Genomic DNA, 26,302 nt, shown 5'->3' with positions numbered 1-26,302 from the left:
GGTCAGGAGCCTCCCAGCAGCCACCTTGTAAGGGTTTGGGGTGCCCACAAGGAGTCCCCACCTCCTGCCAGTCTGCAAACAGCTCCTAAGGGTGTTATTATGGGATGGCAGCAGAGCACCAGGGAAAAAGTCTCACACAAGTGGGTAGGCAGTACCGAGGGTCCCTCTCCATCCTTCTGGCACCCTGCAGGAGCGGAGAGCCCCGGGCAGCAGGAAGAGCAGGGTGCTGCACCCCAAAATACCCCATGCTGTCTCCAATCCACTTTTATTCACAATCAGAAAATAACTTACCATACAATAACACAGGCACGCACAGCACAGCCCTGGGTACCCTCCCCTCCGGCCACGATGCTACAGCCCAAGCCGGCCCAAGCTCTGCCCCTGCAGAGGTGAGCCCCAGCTGAGGGACCTGTGCCCCCTCTCCTTCCCATGGGATGCTCCATCCCCATCCCGCTCAGAACACAGCCTCACATGTGGCCGGAGGAACCTGTGCACAGTGCCAGTGCATGTCCCCCCCCTCCCCTCCCACCCTGGGCTCCCCATGCCCTGCTGTCCCCCACCCCACCCTGTCCCGCTGGGGGCCAGCGGGTGCTCCCCCACCCCCGTGCCCACCCTCTGCCCCCCCGAGCGGTGCTGGTGTCGGCGGTCTGTACAGCATGACCGTGCACTCCCCAGGGCCAGGACCCTTGGTGCTCTCATGTGGGGCTGGGCAGGCAGCAGGCAGCGGGCAGCCCTGCCCTCCCCGAGTGACGACAAAGTGCTGATTTCGGAGGGTGCCGAGCATCTCCTCTCCCACTCCCCTCGGAGCGGAGGGAAGCGGGTACCATGGCTCCATTTCCCCCCCCAGCGCCGATCCCCGTCTCCCTCCCCTCCCCGTGGGCAGGCATGCTTGTCCCTGGCACCCTGGGGTGGGCACCCATCCCTGCCCGGCTACTTGCAGACGCTGACCCACTCGGTGATGCGACACTCCTCGCAGGCCACGAAGCAGCACCAGTGGAACTTGCAGTTGCAGCGCTCGCTGCGCGTCTGCCGCAGGATGTTGTGCCCACGGCCGCAGCACAGGCTCTCGCAGTTGTCCATGCCTGGGCTGGTCTTGTTGCACAGGCGCCCTTGGGTGCCCAAGGAGTCCAGAGCTGGTTCCCGCTCGCAGAAGTCAGGTGACTTCTCAAAGTAAACCAGCTCGCTGATGCCAGCCCGGCGGCGATGCCGAGCATGGCCCGGCTCCAGCTGCCCGGCGTTGCGGTTGTGGGGCCGGATGAGGGTGGCCCCGTAGAAGCGGTCCTTGAGCAGGGACCCCACCAGGCGAAACTCGGGTGTCACCTGCCAGCACGTCTTCAGCTGGCAGCTCCCTGAGGTGCCATGGCATTTGCATTTCCTCCTCATGTTGTCCATCACCACCTGGGCGGGGAGGGAAGGACAGAGGGTTAGCATGGAGGAGACGTTTTTTAGGGACCAGAGAAACCATCACGGGTTGGCACTATGGGAACACCAAGGGCTGGCATGAGCAGTCACCAAAGCCCTGAAGCTGCAAAGCCAGCGAGGCTGCACCCTGTTGCTGTGCCTAGTGTCACCCATGTCCCACACCCTGTCCCTTCCCACCCTGGCAGTACCAACTGGCTTTTACACTCCACCAAGGGATCGGCACCCAAAGGAGCGGGTGAGCTACCTGACCACAGGGAGGAGAAGGAGCCTGGATCTCACCTTCCACTGCTGCCTGACTCCAGCAGCATCAACCCGACCACAGACCCCAGTTAAAAGCTGGTGTGGCTGCATCTTTGCAGCCCTACGGGACTTCCCAGTGCAGGGGTCTCCCATGCACCTCACTGGCCAGGAGCACTGCAGGCGAGGCAGGTGGGAGGGATGCTTTCCCCTCCTCAGGGCTTTCCTCCTGTAAAGCCCCATCTCCAGGAGTCCTGGGAGCAGCTCTGCATTCAGCTTTTGCCTGCTTTCTCGTGGGAGCCCTGGGCGCAGCGCCGGGGGGCTGAGTTGCTGCCTCCCACCATCGCCAGAATTTCAAGCAGGGATCAGAGATGCTCACAGCCCTGACTTGTGGCTTGGGGAGGCTGCAGTGAGGCTGGTGCCACACATCCACCCAACACGAGGGCCAGGGTGCATGGGCTGGGCTGCGGCTCTGGTTTGGGCTGGATGGAGACCACAGCTTGTGCAGGGGCCAGAGGCCAGTGCAAGTGCAAAGAGGACTCTGGGCTCCCTGGGCAATGCAGCTGATCCCCTAGGCTGCGTGCTGGGGTCCCCCTAGGTTCCCCATCCCTGCAAGGGATGCTGCTGTGGCCATGCCAAGGGAAACAGCTCGTGCCCAGCAACCTCCAGGGACACAGAGTAGCTGTACATCCCCACACAGCTCGGAAAGAGGCAGTTTATACTGTCCTCTGCTCTGTCCCGACAGGGATTCTCTGCTGGGTCGTGTACCACCATGCTCACATGCTCACACAGGCTCCAGCAAGTCCTCTTTCCAAGAGGACACCCAAGCCCCACTGGGAGCCAGGCTGGGGCTTGCAAAGACTATCACAGGCTGATCCCCCCACCCAGGGCCACGCTCTGGGGCTTGGGGGGAGCCCAGGGGACACGTGGCCCTGCACAACATCCTGTCCCATGATGCCAGCCCTGCCTGGCCACCCGGCTTCACCCCTGACATGCACTGCCTGTTCCTGCCCCCTCCCTGGGGGGGACGCATGTGCAGGGAGTGCCTTGTTTTGGTAGGGGTGGGTAGTTTTTATTTCTTGTTTTCTTGTTTTTGAGTAAATCTCCCCGTTGCTAAGCAGTTATGGTAATGAAGGCAGGTCAGGGAAACATGCCTGGAGCTTGGGGCACACTGCGGAGAGGTCTGGGCTGGGCTGGAGTTTGGCTTTCCTCCCGCTGAGAGTCCTGTCTCCTGCCGGGAACAGCCTCCACCTCGCAGGTAATGAGCTGCCCGGCCTCTCCGCCGTGCCCTGGGTGTGCCGGCTGGGAACACCAGCTGCTCGCCACCGTCCTTGCCACCATCCACAGGAACGTGCTGGCACCGGGACCCCATCCTTTCCCACATCCCCTCCCTGCTCCCTTGGCTGGACCAGGGAAAATCTGCATACAGGGCTGTGGCTGGGATGGTCACCACCAGCATGGAGGGGACAGTGGCGTGACAGCTGGATAGGGGCTCATTTGGGGCTACGGCTGGGCGTGGCAGGGGCTGGAGAAGGCAGTGTGTGTGTGCCACCTCCATTACTCAAGCCATCACTGCTGAGCATCCTGAGCCCCAGCACCGCAGCACCCATCCATCCCTGCCCAGGGATGGCTTGTTCTCCCTCCTGCATGGACAGCACAGGGGGGTCAGGATCCTGTGAGAGCCAGAAGACCCGAGAAGGACCATTCTGAGCCTCAGCCCCATGCTTTTTGCCATCGGATCTCCTCCACGCACCCCTACCTGTCCACGTCCTTCCCCCATCTCACAGACACCGGGGTTCAGCACATGCCAGGACTTGCTGGTGCTTTCTTTCGCACATTCCCAGCTCCTCCCAGACACGCTCATAAGAGCTTTATCGTAGGTCTTTGTTGTGAGGGTAATGGGTAGTTCCTGGCTGCCTTTCATCCTCTCTTGCTCTCTGATCTGGCGGGTTAGGAGGACCTGCAAAGCCTCTTGCATGCTCCTGCTGCTCCTTACTGGGGAACTTGCTCCCTCCCAGGGATGCAGGACACCCACCTCAGTCTTGAGTTGGAATAGGAAGCCCTGGGTTTGCCCTGGGGCTTCCTATTCCAACTGAAGACCAAGGTGACCACTGCCACCGTTGAAGAATGCTGTGCATCACTTGCAGCTGCAATCCCCCCCGGCTTCATAGCTGGATGCAAAAGAGGAAAAAAATCAGCATGTTTCTGCCTGGTTTCGAACCAGGGACCTTCCGCGTGTCAGGCGAACGTGATAACCACTACACTACAGAAACCCACATCCCACAGTCACTGGATGTGGCCATCGGTGGGATTGTCACCTCTCCCCGGCATTGCAGGGTCTGAGCTGGAAGCCAGGCTCACCCATGCACAGAGCACCCTTGGGACACACAGGGACCATGGAGAGGATGCTCAGCATCAGTGAGATGCTGGAGAGCCCTGGGTGCTGCAGCTGCTTGGTGCACGGCACGTGGCATATGCATCCACATCTCTGCTCTGCTCAAGGGGTTCAAGCCTCGGGACTTGGAGAGGAGGACCACAGAGCTGCTGCATCCAGCAGGGCCACTTCTTTCCTGGGAAATCCCAGCAGATTAATCCTTATTACAGCAGAAAGATGATTCTAGGAGTGAGGAGGGTTTGGGTGGGTGTGGGACCCATGGCATTGCTAAAAGAGCAGGCGGGGAGCTGGAGAACCCATCCCCAGGCAATGTGCACAGCCAGGTCCAGCCTCGGCAATAAGCATGGTACCAACAGGCACAGAGCAGGCACAGCATCATCTCCTTGCTCCAATGCATGGCACCCACAACCATCACAACCCAACCCGCACACAGGCTCACACCCTCATCTCAAGGTCCCTGAGATGAGCAGCCTGCCCAGCCATTGCTTCCCCACCTGCACTGGCACCATCCCCTCCTTCATCCCTTCAGTCCTCCTCTGCCGCTGCTTCCATCTCCCAGGCTTCTTCCATCAGTCCAGCTCTTGTCTCTGAAGCCACCAAGAGCTGACATTGCCAGCCCCGTGCCTGCCTGCCCTTGGTGACAAGCACACCCCAGGCGTTTTTGCTGTTTCTGGATCTCACAGGCACCGTGTGGTGACATCCCCCTTGTGCAAATATTCCTCTCTCACCTTCCCTTCCTTCTGCAGGGGGCTGTGGGGCTTCCCTTGGGAAATGGGCAATACAGACTCCAGATTTCTGAGCACCACCAAAAGCTCCGGTGGTTTGGGGCACGCAGAGCTGGAGGGGAGCCAGGATGAGCCCTGCAGCCAGACTTGGGATGGGGGGTCTTGCCTGGCTTGGGACAGAGCGGCCTGCAGAGGATTTAGCTGCCTAATGCCGAGCAAGCGTTCACCATGCGCAAGCAAACAAAGCCAAACAAGCAAAAAGCTCTGGCTTTCCCCAAGCATTTACAGCTTGGCCAAACTGGGACAGCTTTTCAGGGCGGTAAAGCTCAGCTCAAGCACCAAGGAAGGGCACAAATCAAGGCTCTGCTCTGCAGCATTCCCATCTCACAGCTGGCTTTAAACATCCTTAAAGCAAGAGGCACATCCAAATGTCTGAGCCATCCCAGGCAAACACTCCCTGTGGAATTCTGCTCTTCAATTACTTATTCCTGCAGCCGCTACACATCCCCCTGCACTGCTATGGGAGCGTGTGGCTGGGGTCTTGGGGACAAATGTCCCACTGGATCCATGGGATGGGGTCTCCCTGGCACCTGCTGGGAGCAAAGGTGAGCAGGGAAATGCAGCCATCCTCCCAGCCCCTCCTGCCTGCATGCTGCTTGTCTCCAATGTCAGGCTGCCTTTAAACATCAGCTTCCAGACAGAGCGAGCTACTAATTAGCACCCTTAACGAGACCTGACATCATGAGAATGGAGGGGAGGCTGCCCTGCTCGCCTGGGCAGGCTCCAGCACCCCCTTGGAGCCGGAGGACGAGGCTGTGGGCTGTCACCTCCACTCCCAAGCGGATGTTGCACTTCCCGGCTGGCATAGGCACCCGCTGCCTGGCTCAGTCCCGCTCCCATCTGCCTCCTCGGGGCACCATCTCCCTCTCCGGAGGCAGAGCCGTGGCTGGGTGCTGCGGAGCCTGTGCCGGGGGACAGTGCATTGCGGCATCTGCCTTCTCACATGATGCCAGTGACTTTCTCCTCCCCAACCATATTTCCCTCCTGCTGCAGCTGCTGGACACCAGTTCAGCCAGTCCCTGAGAGGCAGGAGCTGGACTCATTGCTCTGACATCCCCGTAGCACCGCTGCAGCACAGGTAAGTGACAGTGGCCTGGGGAAGTGTCCCTTGGCAGGGGGACAGCAGCAATTCTCAGAGGTGCCCTCCCCAGCAGAGATGCTCCGCAGCAGGGCTGCGCCACTGCCTTTGCTACAGGCAAAGCTGGGGAGGGGGGGTGCCTTGGGGGCAATCCTAGCCTTGCACATATGTCCCACCGCAGCCAGCACCAGCCCCTCGCAGCCCTCCCGTGCGTGTCCTGGGAACGCTGTCCCCGCCACCAGTGCCCCGCTCACCTGCCGGCCCACGCGGTTGTTGTGCAGCCTCATGCGGGAGTGGATGTCCCTGTAGGTTTCCCGGGAATCGAGGAAATCCTTGGAAAACTTCTCCCCATAGTCCACGTCGGGGCTGCACCCTCCCCATTCCCAGGAGTCCTGGAGGCCTGGGGTCTCGGCGGGCATGTGCTCCATGTGCACCCCGTGCACCATGCCTTTGCCGCGGTTCATGGCCTCCAGCTGGAGACGATGCAGCTTGCGCCGAAAAGCCTCCTCATCGCCCCGGCGCTTCTGGTCGCAGCCGCAGGCCTGCAGCTTGCCGAGGGCGCAGGCATTGGAGACGGCGTGCACCACACCGGCGGCCGCAATGGCGTAGGCAAAGGCGCTCTCCCGAAATCCTGCGAGGAAGGAGAGAGCGGAGCTCAGGCTGTGTGGCGTTACCCCCGCAGGGGGCTGGATGAGCCCAGCATCGTGCTGGGGTGTAGGGAGCCGGAGGTTTGGCTTGTGCCTTGCCTTGTCCTGACTCACCAGCTCCCACCTGGACCATGAGTGAATCCTCACTCGGTGCTCTCCAGCCCCATCCCCACCAGGACACGCTGCTGCCCTGAAGCCCAGCCCTGCCTTTGCCGGGATGCCTGCTCTCACATCACCCTGGGAGAAGCCACCATGGCATTGCTCAGGCATCAGCGTTACGGCTCTGATGGGAAAGGCAGCATCTCCTCCCCTCTCCACTCAGAATCTCCCACTATATTAAACATAATGCGGGCTGAGGAATACTTCTGCTGAGGAATGGGTCATTTCTGCTTACCCACAGAGTGCAGGATCAGGCAATAACAGGAGCAGGCAACACTGCCTGTCCAGTCCCATCCATCTGCCCATGCCCCTTCCCTCCCTAAGCCTTGCCAGCTCCCGCGAGAAGCTCTAAATGCGATACCACACTGGAAAAATCGAGCATCCCTAGTTACTTAAAGCACGCCACGACCGCACCGCACGCTGCCAGGGCCGGCAGCTGGTTGTTGTTAAACGCTGGGGAGCGAGGACATCTGCAAGTGTCATTAGCTGGGGATGGGGTGCACGGGGACAGGGACAGGTCCCAGGGCAGGGGCTCTGCAGGGCTGTGAGCGGGGGCTGCTTGGCTTCACTGCAGCTGGGTGAAGAGCCTCCTCTACCTGGGAACTTCTATTTTAAATGCAAAGTAATGTTTTGATTCGTGGTTCTCAGACCAAGCGGGGAGCCTTCAGTGTCCTTCGCTTCAGTGCGTAATGACCAGCCCCAGCACAAGGAAGGGAAGCAGGGAGAGCCAGATTTTGTGCTGTGGCTTCACACATTAATAAATAAATAGCTGGAGTTCGCGAGCCTCTCTCTCTCCCTCCTTTGGACAAGAGCAGCTTGATCAACCCTGGCTTTGCTATGGCTGAACAGATGAGAGCTTTTGGGGCGTTTTCTCCAGCGAAACAGAGAAACACTGTGGGAGATCACCCCAAAACACAGATCCCAGGCAGGGGCTCTGCCAGCTCCCTGCCTGCATCACAGAGTCATGAGAGGTGAGAGCACAACCGCTTCCCACCGCCGTCGCCCGTCCTGGGTGATGCTCCCCATCACGCATGTCTCCTCGGTGGTTCGCTGCCACCCGCTGAGCAAACGCTATGATCTTATTAAAGGGAAATGAAACACAGCTCGGAAACCTGCATTTAAAGTCACGCCGCTCTTTTGTGTGTTAATTTGACACTGGTGCATTTAAAACATTAACGAGGCGCTGCTTAAAAGCCAGCAGGAGCCTCTCCCAGCTTCCCCACGGTGTGGGACAAGCTTGCTCTCAGCCTGCCTTTTTCCATGCACAAGTTGAACAACATTTTTCAGCGGGCAGGTAATGGGGCTGCTGGTGCGTACGCTGCACAGCCTCCCCGGGGGAGCACTGGCAGGCAGTGCCTGCAACACACCCATATCGCTGTTAGAGCAGGACAGCCCAAATTTGGGGGACTTCAGCCCCCAGGTGAGTGATGCAGGATGGAGAACGGGCACAGGAAGGTCTCCAGGATCCCCAAATCCTCCCCATATCAGTTCTCCATCCTGACAATTTGGGCCAGCTCCAGCCCTTCATAGGCCAAACCCAGGCACAGCCCAAGAGCTGTCGGTGCCACCCCGCTCAGCATCCCTGGCTCCTCGCACAGGCAGTGCCTGGGGATGGCAGCAGCAAACCCTCCACCCTGCATGACACTCTCCTCTCAGCCCTGCCTTTCCGTTAGCCTCTTTCTCACACATTTCTCCAGCCTAACAAATAATTTCCCATGTAGAATCTCCTTAAAATCCCTTCTGGAGCCCAGAGAGAAGCTCTACCCCACCCAGTCCGTCTAGCAAGCCCGTCTCCTTACAGGTAAAGAGGCCATGTTCATTTGGTGCCCTCCATGGCTGGGAAAGCCGTGGGGTTAAGCCCCAGCCCTCCTTCCTCTGCTGCTCTCCAGCCACATACAAGCTGATGGATGAGGCACGGGTCCTCGTCCCTGGAGCTGCCATCCCCGAGGCTGCGGGCAGGGGACAGGCTGGTCCCCAGGACTTGACATCGCAATGCTCTGGGAGCCTTGTCCCCATCTCCCCGTGGTCATTTCCCTGCTCAGTATCACTCTGCCTGGCCCCATCGCTCCTCCCTGCCTTCTCCCCTCCTTCCCTTGCCTGCTCTCATGGGGAGCTGTGAGCAACGGGGAGGAGGGGGGCCAGGGCAGCACCGGGACTGCAGCAGCCACGCCAGCGCGGTTCTGCTTGGAGGTTCGGTTTACATTCCTCGCTCTACCCCGGCCATGCCAGAGCCCAGAGGATTGCAGCAAAGCAGCGAGCCATGTGGCTGCAGGCGACAACCACCGGCCTCGTGGGCTCGGTGAGGGTGGGAGCTTCCAGGAACCACAGCTGATCATGGTATGCGGCAGCCAGCCTCAAGCCCTTCAGAGGGAGGCTCTCCAGCTGCCCCAGCCACCCAAGACCTCAGTGGTGATGTCTGAGTCACCAGATCCCTCCAGAGATCACAGAAGAGGTTGTAGCCGTGGGAGGTGTGAGGGGAAGTATTGCATCCTGCAGGGAAGAGGGAATGGAGGACACCACCCCAACACCACTGCCAGCATCCAGCCTGCCATGTACTTAAAGGACCATGCTGGACAAGGAGGATGGATCTGAAATCTCAGCCCCAGGTCAGATCCCAAAGAAGCTTTCTTAGCAGGGGAAAATTTTCCCTGTCAAGGTGCACCCAGGAGATGGGGGGCCATTCAGCAGGTCCCCAAGAACCAGCTGGCACTGGCTCTGCACAGATGCTGCAGTTTCTCCGTCTCTCCTGTGGCTGCAGGACCAAGGCAATGGACCTGGCTCAAGCATGGCTGTGGGCTCCATGGCCTGCTGAGGTAGGGAGAGCTGGACTCACGGCCTTCCCATGGCTCACCATCACACCCAAGCAGCGACGCCCTCTCAGCTTCCGCCACCATGGCACCTGGGTGGCACTGAAGGAGCAGGCAGGACAGCCTGGTCCGGGCGCACCCCGGGGCACCCCAGGGATGCTCAGCCACCCTCTGCATGGGCAGCACCCTCCATAATGCCGGCAGCACATCACCCCAGCCCCGCTGGCTGGTGAGGCGGAGGAGAGCTTCTCCTGCCACCTCCCGCGAGGCCCGTGGAGACAGCCAGTCCCAACATGCCGCCTCTCCCCCAGCCCCGCTCCCTTCCCTCCCCTCTCCCTAATTAAACTGCAGGTGAACCTGCCAGGGTCTGGCCCGACGCCAGGCACTAAACGCCTCCCTGCAGATCCCAACTTGCCTCCCTGCACCTCCTTGAGCGTGCCGGGGACAGCCCGCAGCCCTCGCTCCCCGTCCACCCACAGTGCTCCAAGCCGGGAGCCCGAGCAGCTCTGTGGGCTGCAGGGAGCCACGTTGAGCCCCACACCTCCGGGGATGCTGCCCTGTCCCCCAGGGTCTCGCTTGCCACCATCAGCTGGGGGAAGGTCCATGGGATGGGGGCGCCCACAGGGATGCAGCCGAGCATCTGAAGCACCCACATGCGCGTCAGGGCCAGGTGGGCAAAGCCCTTAGCTTGCCTGGGGGTACTGAAAACCCTGCCAGCAGCCCAGCTGCAGCTGTGCCGGGCCAGACGCTGTGGTCTGCGGGCACTGGAGCTTGGCAGAGATTCTGCAGAGACGGGCACCAGGGTCCTGAGCTTGGCAGCATCTCCTTGGATAGCCATAACAGGACCTGCCTCCCTCCCTGCACAGCAAAGCCTCCTCAAGCTCTGGATGACAGCTGGCTGGGCCTCAGCACCTGGCATTTCCAGCCTTGCAGGGAGTTCCCTCTCCTTGCTGCACAAAATCAAGGTTTGGCCATGGCCATGCAGACCCCTTGGCATCAGGGAACCCTTCTAAGGAGGGCACGGGGCATGCAAGCATCACCTGTCCCTCCAAAGCCTGCAGGAGGAACGGCGGGATACTGCACTCCAGAGCCATGTCCCCTCCAGCCACGCACCCGCGGGGGCCTTCAATGGGTCCCAGCCCTTCAGTGGGTCCCATTTCTTTCAGAGTCCCATACAGATGTGGTTGGGATGAGCAAAGGAGAATGCTCAGGGAAGAGGGATCCCTCAGCACACCTCAGACAGCCCCTGCCTGGCAATTGGACAGTCCCAGCCCTGCTGGCATCACACCCACCCATGGGTGCACACACACCAGACAAGGACAAGGGGTTGGTGATCCACCACCATTTACAGCTTCGTTTTTGGCATGCACCCAAGCATGGCTCAGCCAAGCTACACAGTGCCTGGCAGCCTGCAGATGCTACAGGGGGACACATACCAGAGGCGACGGGCCACCCTCTCCAGTGAGGTGGACGTGATCATGGTGCTCACCCTCGGAGCTGGAGCAGGGGACCTGTCTCAGTTACTGGTGCAGACGCAGCCACCTGCCTCCACCTCACTGCTCCATTCTTTTACATATGACCCTGGGGCCAGGAGAGGATGTCTCTGCTGGCATTTGGAGGGAGAGGGAGGGACAGCAGAGAGGGATGGGACCAGGTACAGGACTGGAGGGTGCTGGCAGGGGTGACAATGCCAGGGAATGGGCAGGAGGGTGGCAAGGACATAGGCAGCCAGCTGAGGAGCCAGGGAGGACAAGAGGAAGATTTGCAACGGCAATGCTGAGCCTGGATACACATAGAGGGGACATGCGCCAAGGAGGATGGGGGGTGCAGATGGCACTGGAGGCTCAGTGAGAGGTGCAAGGGACACCCCACACCCCAAGGGTGCAGCATCAAAAGACGAAACTGGAAAACCCCACAGACCATGGGGGTGTTTGGAAAAAAAAAAAGAGACTCTGTGAGAGCAGGGGTGGTAAATCCCTGGGCACCTCCTCTGCTCGCCCTCCGCTAACCTGTTTTTGTGCCTCACAGCTGCCATGCCCTGCACCCCAGGGATGGCTGCATCTCCCTGCCGCATCCAGCAGGTCTGTGCTCAGCCCAGGATGCTGTCAGGATCCCTGTTCCCAGCTACGCTGCCCAGAAGCCCCGCCAGATTCCCAGCCCTGCCCGATTTGAAGCCTCCCTGCTCCTTCCTGGCTCCCCAGGGCTTGCGCTCAAACTTCTGGGATCAGATCAGCGGGACAGGGAGACAAGCACTTGTTTGCCACTGTCCTCTGCTCTATCCCCCAGGTGTAAGCCCTCTGGCTCCTTAGAGCACCTGGGTGCCTGGCAAAGTGTGGGATGGGCGGCCAGCAAGCACCGGCACTGCACCCTGGACGGCTCACATCCGTGCTGGGGAAGATGCGGGAGATGCAGGAGGACGGGGCGGAGGTGGGGAGCGGAGCCAAGCGGGGAGAGCGGGAGGGAGAAGCCAGCTACAAATAATTTAAAGTGAGATTCACGCACGGCTGAACTGATGGCAGAAGAAGTGGGAAAAGGAATGAAAGATTAAAGGGGTCTGTCACTTCGGGTTACAAACAATGATCCTACGAGCACGTTGCGTTCCCAGGCACGGCAAGGATGGGGCAGGGCACAGAGCAGAGACCTGGTCCCTGGGGGTGAGATGCGTTAATGCCTGCGGCACAGAGCCTGCACCCCTCGCTTCCACCACTCGCCTCTCCTCCAGCTCCGGGCTTGGGAGATGCACCCAGCATCCCTGCTCTGATGGCTGTGTCCGTAACAGCTGCAAGGCGGAGCTCAGAGCTCCAGCTTCGTTACTGAGGGACACGAGTGGGCTGGAAGCAGGCCAGGGCACCAGCCTCAAGGCTTGCTCCACGCCAGAATGGCTCTGAGCAACTGCCTGGGATGCCCTGGGTGCTTGGGGCTCATCCTGTGCTCTCTGCTGCCAAAAGAGAAGTGCTGTGAGATGCCCATCTGCTTTGCTGCACAAGCCCTACCTCCATCCTTCCCCAGTGCTGGGTCTCCATCCCAGGGGACGTGACCCCACCAGTGCTGGGAGCCTGGGATGAGCCATACCCAAGAGCTCAGGACCGGGGCAAGAGTCCAGTGGCTGCAGGAGTCCCTGCACCCATCATCGGTCATGGCCTTGACAGCAAGAAGGGCTGCGGTGGCACCTGAGACAAGTGAGCTGCAAGTCATCGGCCACCACCAGACATGGTGGGCTGAAGGAGGGATGCATAAGGTCAATGCTTTCTGCTGCTGGAGCTTCTCACCCAGACTGGTGGGACCTGAAGCAGGGAAGCTTGCCTGGGTGTGTGAGCAACTTGAGCCAGCAAGTCAGTGTCTCCCGCCGCCCGAGGAGACTAGAAGTGAACTGCATTCCTGAGAGGACCTGGAAATACCTCGATGCTTATCAGGGCTGACGGTCCCCACCCTCCCTGCCAGGCCCTAACCTAGGTGCTGCTTGCGGAGGGAAGAGATGCTGCCCTTCTCCAGGCACCGGCAGCTGCTCCACAGCAGGACCACAGCCCTGATGCCATGCATACTCCAAGGCAGCACCCCCTCCAGCAAGGCTTTGCCTGTCCTGGACATGAGGGACCTCCTGGCACCAAAACACTTCTGTGCTCCCCTCTCCAGCCATCTCCCCACCTGCTACAGCTGCCTCAGTGCTCCTGCCACTGCATCTCCTCAAAGACATGTAAGGCTCAAGCTGCCAACCTCTCCTTGGAGTCCCAGGGAGAGATGTTGCAGGGTGTGGAAGGATGTTTGGGGAAGGGGAGACAGAGGCACCTCTCTGCTGGGCACCAGGCTAGGATGCTCCCAAAGGGGGTAGGTGAGCAGCATCTGTGGTAGTTTTCTCCTTCCTCAGGAGCTGGAAGAGCAATGTGTTTGCTGGGCACCTTTTCCTGCCCTCAGCACCCTGCCTGCCTGCCACTGGCATCAAATAGTTCTCTCTGCCCACAGCCTGGGGCAACAGATCCATTGGTGTATGCCAAGGAGGCGTATGCCAGGCTTCAAGATGGGTACTGAGGTGAGAAGATACATTCAAGTCCTACAGAAGGTACCATCAGGTCACAACCCTGACCTACACTGTGCAGGGCAGCCCCTCTGCATCCCCAGAGTCCACTCCAGAGGGAAAGAGCTCTGACAGATGCAGGGCTGGCCGTGCCTGTGAGGAGACGGGGAGACCCTGGCACTGGGGCTCAGCAGACCATGGAGGGCAAGGAGAGCTCTCCCAGCTGCGCAGGTTGGGGCTCTGTGGGCAGGCGAGCTCCCAGGACAGCCTGTCTCCCTATTCCCCCATGCCAGCATGCTCCAGGGTCCCACAAAACAGAGAGCTCTCAGCTCTCTGCACTGGGGAGCCAACACGAAGGCAGGACGCCAGGGTGATGGGCTCACAGAGCTATGTCTCATTAGCTAGGGGCATTTCTGCTCACCATGATCCACTGAAATACCATCCCCAGTGCAGGAATGAGCCAAGATGCTCACTGCATCCACCAAACTGAATCCCAGAGCATGGGATCCACCTTCAGACCCACCAACTGTGCTGCACATGATGGCACCGCTCCAAACACTGCATGGGGGGGAAGACGCTAGAAAGCAGTGGGGCCTGGAAGGAGCCTTGGGAACAGCTGGGGCTGGGCAGGGAGAAGCAGCTCAGGACAAGGGCCAGCGTAGGTACAAAAGTGGGTGGAGAAGAGCCCAGCTCTGGCACAGCGCAGTGCTGCTTGGTCTGATAGACCCTGAGGTTTTCCAGGCTCTGTCTGTCTTTATCCATGGGGATGCTGAAGAGCTGGCCTGGTACTCTGGGCCAGGGAAGAGCTGTGCAGGGGTCCATGAGGAGCCCATGAGGACTTCTGAGAGCAGTGACTGAGCAGAGGGAGAGGAGGAGGAAGGAAGCCTTCCAGCCCTTACCTCTGCTGAAGATGATGCTCTCGTAGGGGATCTTGTTCTTGGTCTCAAGGCTGGAGCAGTTCCAGCGCTGGTCCCGGAATTGGTGCTGGCACTCGTGGATGGCGATCTGGATGCCCTGGATGGCCGAGGCGGTGACGTCGGGGTGGCGCACGCACACCTCTAGCTGCCGCCGTGTCAGCCCTGGCAGGGTCAGGCACACCGTGTTGGCGTTCAGCACCGGCTCCGAAGGCAGCTTCAGGCCCAGGATCTCATTGGAGCAGGAGCTGGGAGGGAAAGGAAAACCCGTGAGCTTGGAGCAAGCAAGATGGAGATGTTCCCCACACCATGCCCACTGCCTGCAAGGGTGACAGGCCACGGCAGGCTGGGATTGGAAAAGAGAAGAAAAGACAAGAGGTACTCGAAAGGGTCAGCTCCAAAGGCTGGGGGGTCCCAGGGCCAGAACTGCCCCTCTCATCCTTACCCCTGGGCACAACAGCAAGCTCAGCCAGGCAGAGATGCCCCAGCAGCACTAGTGCTGCAATCCTCTCCAGCCACGTCGGCACAGCCTGGACACCCCAGCCGCCTGTGCCCAGCAGCAGCCCAGCATCTCCCAAGGCTGCACCCTCTCCGCATGCTCCTCCGGGGCTCTTCTGCCCCGGCCACACGGTGCAGCATCTCAGGCACAGACTGCCCTGGGTCACCCTCCCCAGGGAGCGTGGGTTTCCCCCTGGGAGAATCCAGACACCTCAGAGCAGGAGACCCACCCCAGGTCCAGCTCCATCCCTGTTGCTGGCCAATCTCCTCCCTGCGTCTGCCATGTCCGCCTGGCACTGCTGGTCCTCACAAGGGAGGTAACCAGAGGGATCAGCCTTTTCCTGCCAGTTCGGCTGGGAAATTTGAAGCCAAGCACCCTGCTGAACACCATCCAGCTCTCAGCAACAATCCCAAATCCACCATCACATCCCAGCCCCACCAGATCTGATGTCTGTCACCACAGAAGCACAGAGATCAGCAGATGGATGGATGCAAGGGGAGGCAAACGGTCCATGGCAGGGGTGCAAGTACTTACACAAGTAGAGATGCTGCCTGGGGAAACAGGGAGGTAGATGAAGTGTGGGGAGATGGACAAAGCATGTCTAGAGAGAAGTGCCTGGAGCTAAGACAGTGGTACAGAGGACAGATGGATGCTGAGAGGGAGATGGGAGGGAAGGAAGTGTCTGCCCAGCTCCAGGGAATGGCTTGAAGGGATCCACAGTGTCCAAGCAGAGGACATGCAAAGTGAGCAGTAGGCAGCGGGATACCCAGGAGCATCCTGCAACTTGCAGCAGGGTCCATCAGGAGCTCAGCACCGCCCCACTCCTTGCTCAGGACAGCTCGGTCCCTGCTGAGAGTTCCCTCCACACAGGGCTCCCTCTTCCCTGGGAATGGCCAAGAGCTGGGTCCCTGGGAGGAGCAGGGAGCTGGAGCCCTTTGAACCTTGATTACAGAAATGAGACTTGGAGGAGGATGCTGGAGGAAGGACTGCAACTGCCTTCTGGAGCAGCCAGGTCTTGGAGAGAAGGGTTACACCCCCTCCGCTCCCCCAAATCCTGCAAGCCTGCTGCAGGTACACAGACAGAAACAGCCCTCGGGGACCAGGGACTGACTTCCCCAGCTCAGCGCTCGCCCAGCTCTGGAGGAAGGGCTCAGCCCCAGGGTCCCTGCTGAATTACAGCTTGCTCAGGGGGGAAGGGGAGCTGTCAGGATCAGGCTGCTGCTTTCTCCAGCTTCCCAAGGGTGTTTATACCCACCCCAGCATTTCCATGGGTGATATGTCGGTCTGCCCCAGTGCAAACCCACAGTGACTCCAACAGGGAGAGCCAGGGTGGTGGGGAGTGGAGAGGAGGAGAACAGAAAGGGGTGCATCCCTCCAAAGTCCCTACACAGCGGGGGGAATCCTCTGCCCGGCTCCTGCGCTCATTCACACTGTCAAAGCAAGCCCTGGCTGAGAGGAGACAAGAAGCAGGTCCGCAGTGACCATCACCCCAAGCCCAGCAGCTCCTGCCCCAAGCACTGCAGGGACCTTGTCCCCTGCCTGTCACGAACCAGCCACAGTGCCTGCCACCTTTGCCCAGGGCATCCCAGGGGGGCTGTTACGGTCCTTCTCCCCGTTGCACGGCAGGGAAGATGAGGCAGGGGCCCTTGTTTAGGACCCCAGAGAGTGGAGGGCAGGTCCTTCTGCCTCTTGCTCCACCCAGGGCTCAGGGGGGCCAGGGACTGGCAAGGAGCTGTCACTGTCACCCACCCTAGGAGGACACAGCACTCCCCCCAGCTCTCTTCCCCCTTGAAATCTGGATTTAAACTTGATTTCACGGTGACAAGCCCCCAGGTCACAGGCTGCAGCGGCTGCTGCTTTAATTAATACAAGTCCCAACGTTAACAAATTATATTTAAAGGGGCTGGAGGGAGGGGGAAGGGCGGGGGACACCCCCCCCCCACTAGCACCAGGGTTAACCCCTGGCTGCCTGCAGCGCACAAATTTGGGAGTGGGCGGAGGCGAGCTGCCAGCCACCCGGGGGAGATGGAGACGGACAGGGGTGGTGAGTGTTGGGGGGCCTTTTTCTGGAAGGCAGGTGGCCCCTTCTTATCCCCCTCACCTTCGGGATCGGTGGAGCCGGGGAGGGGATGCAGGTGGATCCCCCGCCCCTGTGCGCACCCCTGAGGTGCGGAGCCCAAAGTCACCCATCTGGTGGACACCGTCCCCCACGACAGTGGCATCCCTGCCGTCATCCTCTCCGGCCTCCACCATGCCCTCCGGCAGTGAGGCCCGTCCTCCGCCCGGGGAGAGCGGGGAAACTGAGGCAGGCAGGGCGGGCGCCGGAGAGGCTCCGGCCGGGGAGGAAAGGGGACAACCTCCCGGAGCGGGGGGAGCCGCGCATCCCGCCGGCGCTCTCCCGGGACGGGGGGAAGGCGGAGGGGGGGACAGCAGCCCTGACAGCGCCCTGAGCGGGGGGCTGCAGCTGTGCGGGACGGGCCGGCGGGACCCCCTGGGAGCACCCCGGGCAGCCCGCCCCCGGTGCGGGGCTTGGGCGCGGCGGCTTCCCGGCGCTCTCTCCGCGGGGCCGGGGCGCTCGGCAGCGGCAGCGGGGCTGGGAGGGGGGGCAGCTCCTACCTGGGTACCCAGAGGCTGAGCAGCAGCGAGCAGAGTCCGTGGGCCAGGGCCGGGCGCATCTTCGCTGGGGCAGCGGCTGTGCGGGCTGCGGGCGGGCGGGCGCCTTTGGGGCAGGGGCGGCGGGGCTCGGCGCTGCTCTCTGCCCGCTTTGTTTGTTGTGGGTTGTTTGCTTGTTTGTGTTTTCCCCTCTCCTCCCTCTCACTGGCTCCCTGCGCGCCGGGGCTCGGCTCGCCGGGGCGGCTCTGCCATCCTCCCGGGATGCCCCCCCCGCCTCCCGCCGCCCCGGCGCCCGCCGAGCCCGGCGAGGGCTGCGCGCCCCCCGCCCTGCCCGCCGCCGCCCCGCCGCGCTCAGCCCCCCGGCTCAGCCCCCCATGGCGGGACGCGCCGGGGGGCCGGGGGGGCCCTCGGCCCGCGGGGCGCGCTCCCCCGCCGCTCCCCAGGGCGCCCCGGGGCTCCGGGGCCGCGGCGGGCGTGGGCAGGGCTCGCCGGGCGAGCGGCGCTGCGACTCCCGCGGGGCCCGCAGGCACATGGGGAGCCGCGGCCCCCCCGCCGCCCCCCGCCGCCGGTGTCGCCGGGCCGCCGGCGGAGCGGGCAGGGTCGCGGCCGGAGCGCCCCGGGAGCGCTGGGCGCGGAGCGGCGGCGGCGGCGGCTCTGCCTGGGATCGCGCTGCGCCGAGCATTACTCAGCGCCCGGAGCCCGAGTCCCGACACGTCCAGACAGGAGCCCGCGGGGGAAGGACGGGGCAGAGGGTGGCAGCGGGGCGGGGAGCCGGCGTGTCGCACGCAGCCTGGCGGGGAGGGAGCGGGCGGCGGGGGGGCGAGCGCCGGCCGGGGGGGGGGGGGGAGCGGGCCCGGGGAGGGGGGCGGCGTGGGGTGGGCACGGCGTGGGGGAGCGTGCACGGGGAGTAGAGGGGGTGCGTGGTGCGGGGGGGAGTGCGCGCGGCGTGGGGAAGTAGGGGCGGCGTGGGGGAGCGCGCGCGGCGTGGGGGAGCGGGAACGGTGTGGGGGGTAAGCGTGCACAGCCTGGAGAAGTGTGTGTGGTGGGTGTGCACAGCGTGGAGGAGTGTGCACAGGGAGTAGGGTAAGTGTGCATGGCATGGGGGAGCATGCATGGTGTGGGGTGAGTGTGCGCGGCACGGGGATTGAGTGTGGTGAGGGCTGAGTGTATATGGCATGGGGCAAGTGTGCACAGGGTCGGGGACTGTGCATGGGATGCGAGGTGGGTGTGCGTGGAGTGGGAGAGTATTCATGGGGACTTGGGGGAGTGTGTAGTGTGGGTGAGTGTGCACAGGACATGGGGGGCAGGGTGCTGTGGGCATGGAGTGAGTGCACAGGGTGGAGGAGCGTGCATTGAGTATGGGGCGGTTGGGCACAACACGAGTGTGTGTGCATGGCATGGGATAAGTATGCACAAGGTGTGGGTGAATGTGCACAGCATCAGCGTGCTCGAAGTGTGGAGTGTAGGGTGATTGTGCGTGGCATGGATGAGTGTGCAAGGCATACATGAGTATGGGGGAGTGTGTGTAACCTGGTGAGTATACACTGCATGGGTAAGTGTGCATGGCAGGAGTGAGTGCATGGGGTTTGGGTGAGTGTGTATGATGTGAGGTTAGTGTGCATAGGGCATGGGTGAGTGTGCATAGTGTGGTTGAGTGTCCACCAGGTACGGAGCGAGGGTGCATGACATGGGGTGAGTGTGCATGGTGCATGGATTGCACATGGTGGGGGTGAGTGTGTGTAGCGGAGTGAGTGTGCATGGAGCATGGAGAAAGTGTGAGTGGTGAGGGTGAATGTGCATGAAGTGTGGGGTGATGCTGCACAGCCTGTGTGATTGTGCATGGGGTGTGGGATGAGTGTGCATGGGGTGTGAGGTGTGTGCAATGTGGGTGAGCATGGACAGTGTGAATTGAGTGTGCTTGGGGCACAGGGTGAGTATGCAGGGTGTAGGATGAGTGTGCATGGCATGGGCAAGTGTGCATGAGGTATGGAGAGAGTGCGCATGGTGTGGGGTGTGTGGGGAGTGGGTGTGCATGCAGAGAGTAAAGACGTGGGGCATTGAGTGAGTGTGCACAGGGAGAAGGGTGTGCATAGCATGGGATATGTGGGGGGTGTGAGGAGGGGGGATGAGTGTGCCCATGGTGTGATGTGTGCACAGGACGCTGGGGGTGCACAGGAGTATCAGGGTACATGCATGGGGGTCTGGGGGTGCCTAGCACGAGCTGAGAGTTTGCAAAAAGTGTCCCTGACAGTGTGAGGCACATGGGTGCCTGTCTGTGTGCACAGGGGTCTGAGCGTGAATGGCACATGCTGGGGATGTGACTGTGTGTGGGCACACAGCGTGGCCACGTACAGCCCATGGAGGCATCGGGCCAGTTTTGGGCTCCCCTAGCCCAGTGCTGGGGCCAGGAAAGCAGTGCCACGGGGCTGATGCCATTGGAAGAGCAGCGGCTGTGGCTCTGGCTTCCCTTAATGGGAGGCTCCTTGCCTCAGTTTCCCCATGAGCCCTCCCAGGCTGGGCACCCAGGTTGTGCCTGTCTCCTTGGCACCATCGCCCCAACGCTTGGGTTCCCCTTTCCCTCACGGAGTCCCACTGCACAGGGGGTCTCCCATCTGGGAGCTGTGCGGTGGCCTCGCAGGCGGTCCCTGTGTCCTGCTGCTGCTCCCTTGGGGACAGGAGGGCGGCCCTGGGAAAGCCCAGGGTAACTCAGTGAACACCATCTGCCCCAATGCAGCCCTGTCCTGGTCATGGGGACGCTTGGTGTCCCATGAGTTTAGGTCCCTACCTTGGAGCTGGGGGGGCTCCTCTTGGGCGCTGGTGGCTGGGGGGCAGCAGGCAGTGCCCCCGCAGCTCCCCAGTGTCCCCAGCTGCCACGGCCCACGCCATGCCGGTGTTCGCGCCGTAAACAGCCAGGCGGCAGCTGGCAAAGCGCTTTCCCCCTGGGCGGGCACCGCGCATCTCCGTGCCGGCACAGCAGCGCTGGCGGGGGCTGCCAGCACCGCTTGCGTGTTGGTTCCTGTTTGCACCGGGGAGGAAAACGCGTTTCCTTTGGGAAATGAGTTGCAATCTGGGGTTGGGCCCGAAGGCTGTGCTGTGCCCCCTGGGGACTCTGGGTGCAGGGGGATGGCATCCCCATGGAGGTCCCTTTTGCAGTCCTGGGGGTGCTGGCTGTTCTCCTGTCCCTGGCTCCGCTCCTGGGCTGTTGGGAGGTGGGAGAACTGGCGTGGGCCCAGCATCTACCCTCCAACTTCTCTGCCCAAACAGCTTCGCAGGGAAGGGGGAGAGGAGGGGGCGGGTTGCAGACCCTTCTGTCCCTGACTGTGCAGAGAAGTCCCTTGCAGAGCATCTCCTCGGCATCACTGCTACCATAGCTGCTGCTCTCCTGAATGCCCCTCCAGTACCCAGGAGTTTGGCAGTTATGTCAGGATGCACCCCAGCACCCTGCCACCACAGGATGCTTGTCCCCTTACTGCAGACTTTGACTGATGGGAGGTGCGGTGTCAGGGCTGGGCAGAGCACGTTCGGGGACTTGGAGGGGTGACACTCACTGGACCCCAATATAAGGGCTACTGCTCCTGCCCTCCCCACCTCCTCCCACCCAAGACCCGGCTCCTGTGCTCCATTTCCCCTCTGCACCCCAGTACAGGCTGGCTGGACCCCCCTTAACAGGTGGGGGGCAGGCAGGGGAGCAGCCCTGGCTCAGGTGTCCCCAGCAGGTCATCACCTGCTTTCTCAGGCTGCCCCAGGGGTTACACCCAGGCATGTGCTGCCCTTGACCTGGACCCACCGGAGGGTGTCCTGGGGGCTCATTTTGGGGGTTCCCCCGGCAAGAGCGGGGCTCCTTCCCACCAGAAGGCAACTCCCATGGCTCCAGGGCTCCTGGTGTCCAGGGACACAGATGTTCATGTGTTCGTTAGGATCTTGCGCACAAATAAATGCCAAGGCAAATCAGAGGGGAAACGCTTTCATCCTCCTCCAGCCCTTAATGACATAATCGCTTCCAAGAGCGGGCGTCTCACTCACGTACTCCTGCTGACTTGGGGAGGAGGCTGGCCGCTGCGTCCCACCATCTCAGCACTCATAGTGGGGGCAGGTGAGGGAGGACCTGTTTCCTCATGTCCCAGCAACGTCTCGGGCCTGAAGAAGAGCCAGGTGAGCCCTTTGCTCCAGCCTTTCTTCTGCGTCACGCCGGCAAAGCCCTTAAGCACAAGATTAAGCATCTGTTGTGGCCTGGAGAACCGGGGACCTATGGGACAGGATCTGGCCCCTCTGAGCAGGGATGGGTGCAGGCAGGCACACAAGGCTGGCAGAGGATGCTCTGGTCCTGATGGGAGCATGAAAGTTCAGGGCAAAAGCTGGGCGCTCTGTGAGCACCACATCTGTCCTTGTCACTAATGCAGCCCCCCAGTTGGGGACATAGGGCCATGGGGCTGTGGACCTGCCACATCCCAGCTTCTCTCCCATCTCCAGCACCCCTCAGCAGCCCCACGCTCTGCAGAGGCCAGCCAGGGATGTGGGAAGCACTCAGAACTGGCATGAAGAGTTTTACTCCCCAGAACCAGAGCAGGAAAGGTGATGGGGGATCCCTGGCACAAGGCTACATCCTCCCTACCCTCTGTCCTTCTATCTCTCTGTCCCTCCATCTCTCCTACCATGCCTCTGCCCCTCCATCCCTCTTACCACCCCTCCATCTCTACACCCCACATCCTTCTGCCCAGCCCCCAAGATGCCTGCAGTTTTCCTGCTCTTTTTCCCTTCCCTTGTGCAGGAGCAGGTCCTGCAAGCGCCACACGCTGCAGGCTCCACACCCCAGGAGAATGGGGCTGGCTCTTCTGTTGTCATCTTCATCAGGACCCTTTGCAGCACTGTTCCACACAACCCATGGCTCACTGGCTCCATTCCCCCCCCTCCCTCTGGCAGGTGCCCTCCTTTAGCCCCTTCTGCCTTGGGATAAGCAACCTCCAAGCCCTGTGCCCTGGACAATCATGCAGTGGGTTTCATAGGCACTGGATGGAGGGTCTCTGGCATCTCCCTGGAGCAGTGAGTCATCTCTCTGGGGCTTTGGGATGTCCAAGGATGACCCCCTAGAGACCCACAGCAGCGAAGGGCAGGGGTCAAGGTCTCTGTGCTGTATCATGCTGCTCCCACTTGATCTCATAGACTGGCTGCAGGCCCACGGATGGGGTGGTGGGACAGCACGGGGAGAGACCAGCCTGCTGCAGCCAAGCACAGTCCTGGCCATGCTGCAGCCTTCGAGGGGCTGATGGCCCCCAGGACCACCAGGTCCAGCCAGTCTGTGCAGGGTGGAGCAGCTCTGCTAACACTGAGCAGGAGTGCAGGGGGAACCTCGAAGCATGGCAGAGCAGGAGGATGGACAGAGATGTAGAAGCACCAGGACAGACACTCGGTCTGATGCCACTGGGACCTGGAGGCCAGAGGGGAAGGGTGTTGGGAGCCGTATGGCTCCAGTCTGGAGCAGAGCATGCAAGCCAGTGAGGAGGAGGAGGAGGAAGGAGAGGTTCACCGGGAGCCCACGTAGCCAGCCATGCACCCAGCCTTTGCTGTCCTGCGGCACAACTCTCCTCACTCCCCTGCCCGGCAGCACCCATGGGACTGGAGCGATGACTGTGTGAGTCAGGGCTGGGCGTGGGGTCGGGGCGACCCTGCCTTTTGCAGCAGCGTTAGTCACCATGCCAAGCTGCCCCAGCCCAGCAGCACCGGAGCCCCCAGCATTGCTGCCCTCCCGCTGGCTCACGCCCCGCGACCTGCCCGAGTCTGCTCGCTGTGACTCAGGAGCCAACCGCACGGCCACCCAGCCGGCCCGGCCAGTCTTCCTGGCTGCCTGGGGCTGGGGCGCTGGCGGGGCCCCGGGGCAGCGGGTGCACGCCAGCCCCGGCACCGGCACTTGGCCACGCTGCCCCTCACATTGGGGCAGAGAGGCAGGACCCGGCTGCCTTCAGCCACCCCCTGGAGCATCCTTGCAGTGAGGCAGAGCTCCCTTCCTCATCCTCCTCAGAGCACCCAGCAGTGAGTGCCACAGTGGCAGCAGGGTGCAGGGAAGGGGTTGAAGCCCCCCTGTGTGTACCATCCCACAGGAGCCTTCAATGCCGGGGCTGGGGCAGGCCCCCACCCAGGCTGCCTCCCCCACACCACAGGGGCTGAACAGGGGTCACCCTGTGGCAGAACAGCCTCCAAGCTGGTTGGAGTGCTGGTATGACTGGGATGGGGGATCCCAGCCCTTGCACTGCCTCCGGCAAGGAGAGCGCATCCCCAAAGGGCCAAGCCGCCGGCTGGGGCGGTGGGGAGGTGGCTGGATCAGGACTGGCCAAACGCGTCTGTGCGGCACTGCCACAGGCGCCTCTCCCCGCAGGGAGGGATGCATGGCCCTGGGGATGGGTGGAGGGTGCTGGTCCCCATGCGAGGTGAGCAGGTCAAGAAGTTGCCTCAGCAGCCCCTTCTCCCATGGCTCCCCTCTCCTGGGGGTAGGCAGAGCTTCTTCCCCACAGATGGAAGATGGCTGCTGCCTTCATTACAGGGTGAATAACAAGGCCATGGGAGTGGAGGGGATTTGGATAAGGTGACATGTTGGTAGTTAAAAACAGGACCCAGAAGTTGGGGGTCTCTGCAGTGCCCCTCTTCTAGGGGGGCTGAGGGGTGCCCTAGGGAGGCCCCAGGTCTCTGCCAGCCTGCAGACCCCACCACCCTCACAGATGCTGCTTAGTGTGCAGCACGCTGGTGTGGCCAGCCCTGGCGTGTTGGGGCACATGGACAGAGCAGGGGCCAGACACCAGAGACGATCAAGGAAGGGAAGGCTGGGGGACACAGAGTCCTCACATTCATAGGCAGCATCTCCAAACACATGCCTGGGGGTCCTTCTGCACCCCATGTCCTGCCTGTTGAGGGCTCATGCCCACTGTCTGCGTCCTGCTTTGCGTGCCCCAGATTCCAGCACATCCCCTTGCCTGGGTGCTTGGAGACGCTGCAGCAGGACTGGCCTGGACACCACCCCCCCCAGCACCCATCTCCCCCCTGCCAGAGCCAGCCACCACACATACCAGAGCCATCTCAGGAACAGGGCAGAGCTGGGAGCGGGGGGCTGCGGGGGTCAGCAGAGCCCCCATGGCAGGCAGGGATGAGCCAGACCCTCCTGGGCAGATCAGGATGGATGTGACGCCATGGCTGCATGGGTGACATCTGTCACTGGGAGCGAGAGCGGGGACAGAGGAGGACAGTTGCAGGCAGCTCCCTGGAGGGAGCAGCAGAGCCTGGAGAAGGAGAGTTAGAGGCCTCCCTGGAGAGCAGGGCTGGGCAGGCAGGAGCCCTGACCGGGACCCAGCTCCACCGGCCGGGCAGCCCCCTGCTCGGCACCCAGCAACCGGCAGGCAGAGGAACCACAACCATGAGAAAGGGGGTTGTCGGAGGTTTTGGGTGCTGCTGTCTGAGCCTTCTCCCTCGGCTGAGCTGGTATCTGGGTTTCTCAGCCTCCCCCTCATAGACCTATCTGTGTTACTCCAAACTTTCCTAAAAAGCTTCTTTTTTTGGCAAAAACATTCTATTTTTGGTCTCAGTCCAGAGGGATTTTTTTCAAGTTTGATTGAATTAATCTGTCCGGCTGTTTTCAACTTGGGCAATTGAAGGGAAAATTGTGCTCTTCCCATTTGAAAAAAAAAAATAAAATGAAACCATTAATGTTACAGAAGTTTGGGATTTTTTTTTTTTTTTAAACCCAAATATTATAAACTTCCTTTTTTTCCCCTGGGAAGATCCTGCAAGTTTTGAAATGTAAACCACCCAGCACTAGAGGTCTGGACTACACACAGACATGTACAGCTATGCCCCCGGACTCCACAGCTACACGTGGCACCCCCACAGCCACCCTTGTGCACCCCTGGCTCCCACCAGCCCCCAGAGCTGGGTCCTGCCTGAGCACTGCACCCAAGAGCATGGGGCCGAGAGTTTGGGAGGGAATTGGGGGCGCTCATACATATTCACATACACACTCCCACGCACTTCATCCCAAGTACGATCCCACGCACCCCCATACACATGCACCCCCATGCTTACAAGTCCCCATGTACAGCTCCCCAAGCACAGCCACCTGCACACCCCCGTGAACCTCCACAAACCCCCGTGCACACCCACATTCATGCACGCGCATTCCCCCATGCACACCCCTACACTCTCCCCTCCCGTACACACCCTCACGCAAACTCCCCGGACATCCCCATTCCCCCCCCCCCGCAGACCCCCGTACACCCCCCCAGGCACTCCCCCGTGCTTCCCGTGCACGCACATCCCCGGACACCCCTATGGCCGCTCTCTATGTTCCCCATGCCCCCCTCCATCCCCCCAGGCACCCCCCCGCACCCCCAGCACCCCCGACCCCCCCGTCCCGCCGTGCCGTGCCGCAGCTCCCCCTGGCGGCCGCGCAGCGCCGCGCCGGCCGCCCCGCCCCGCATCCCGGGTTACCACGGCGACGGCGGGGATGCTGCGCCCCCCGGGCTGGGAGCTGCGGGGTCTTGAGGAGTTTCAGCGGGCTCCTAGGGGGTCTGGAGACTTCTAGGAATCTGGGGGGGGGGGCGTGGGGTGGTGTCCCGAGGCACTGCTGGGGACCTGGGGGACTGCTAGGGGAATGAGGGTGTCCTGGCAACTGCTGGGGTTCTTCTAGGAGTCTGGGATGGGGTCCTAGTGGATGGGGAGCTCTTGGGGAGCTCCTGGAGGTTTGAGGAGCGGG

At 61.7% G+C, this 26,302-nt stretch overlaps 1 protein-coding gene and 1 non-coding gene across 2 annotated transcripts; both read right to left on the bottom strand.

Annotated features, from left to right (window-relative positions):
• Positions 1-930: 930 nt before the first annotated feature.
• Positions 931-18,250, bottom strand: WNT10A (Wnt family member 10A). Its single transcript, XM_054830226.1, is given in 5 exon segments — positions 931-1,398; positions 6,172-6,548; positions 14,442-14,704; positions 17,572-18,131; positions 18,134-18,250. Coding segments are annotated over 5 exon segments (1,785 nt in total).
• Positions 3,860-3,932, bottom strand: TRNAV-GAC (transfer RNA valine (anticodon GAC)). Its single transcript has one exon. It is a non-coding gene; the product is annotated as a tRNA-Val (tRNA).
• Positions 18,251-26,302: the final 8,052 nt, after the last annotated feature.

This window comes from Grus americana, chromosome 6 (assembly GCF_028858705.1).
Source record: "Grus americana isolate bGruAme1 chromosome 6, bGruAme1.mat, whole genome shotgun sequence".
Taxonomy (NCBI): Eukaryota; Metazoa; Chordata; class Aves; order Gruiformes; family Gruidae; genus Grus; species Grus americana.
Note: the sequence above shows the minus strand (reverse complement) of the source record. Positions and strands in the feature narration are given on the sequence as shown.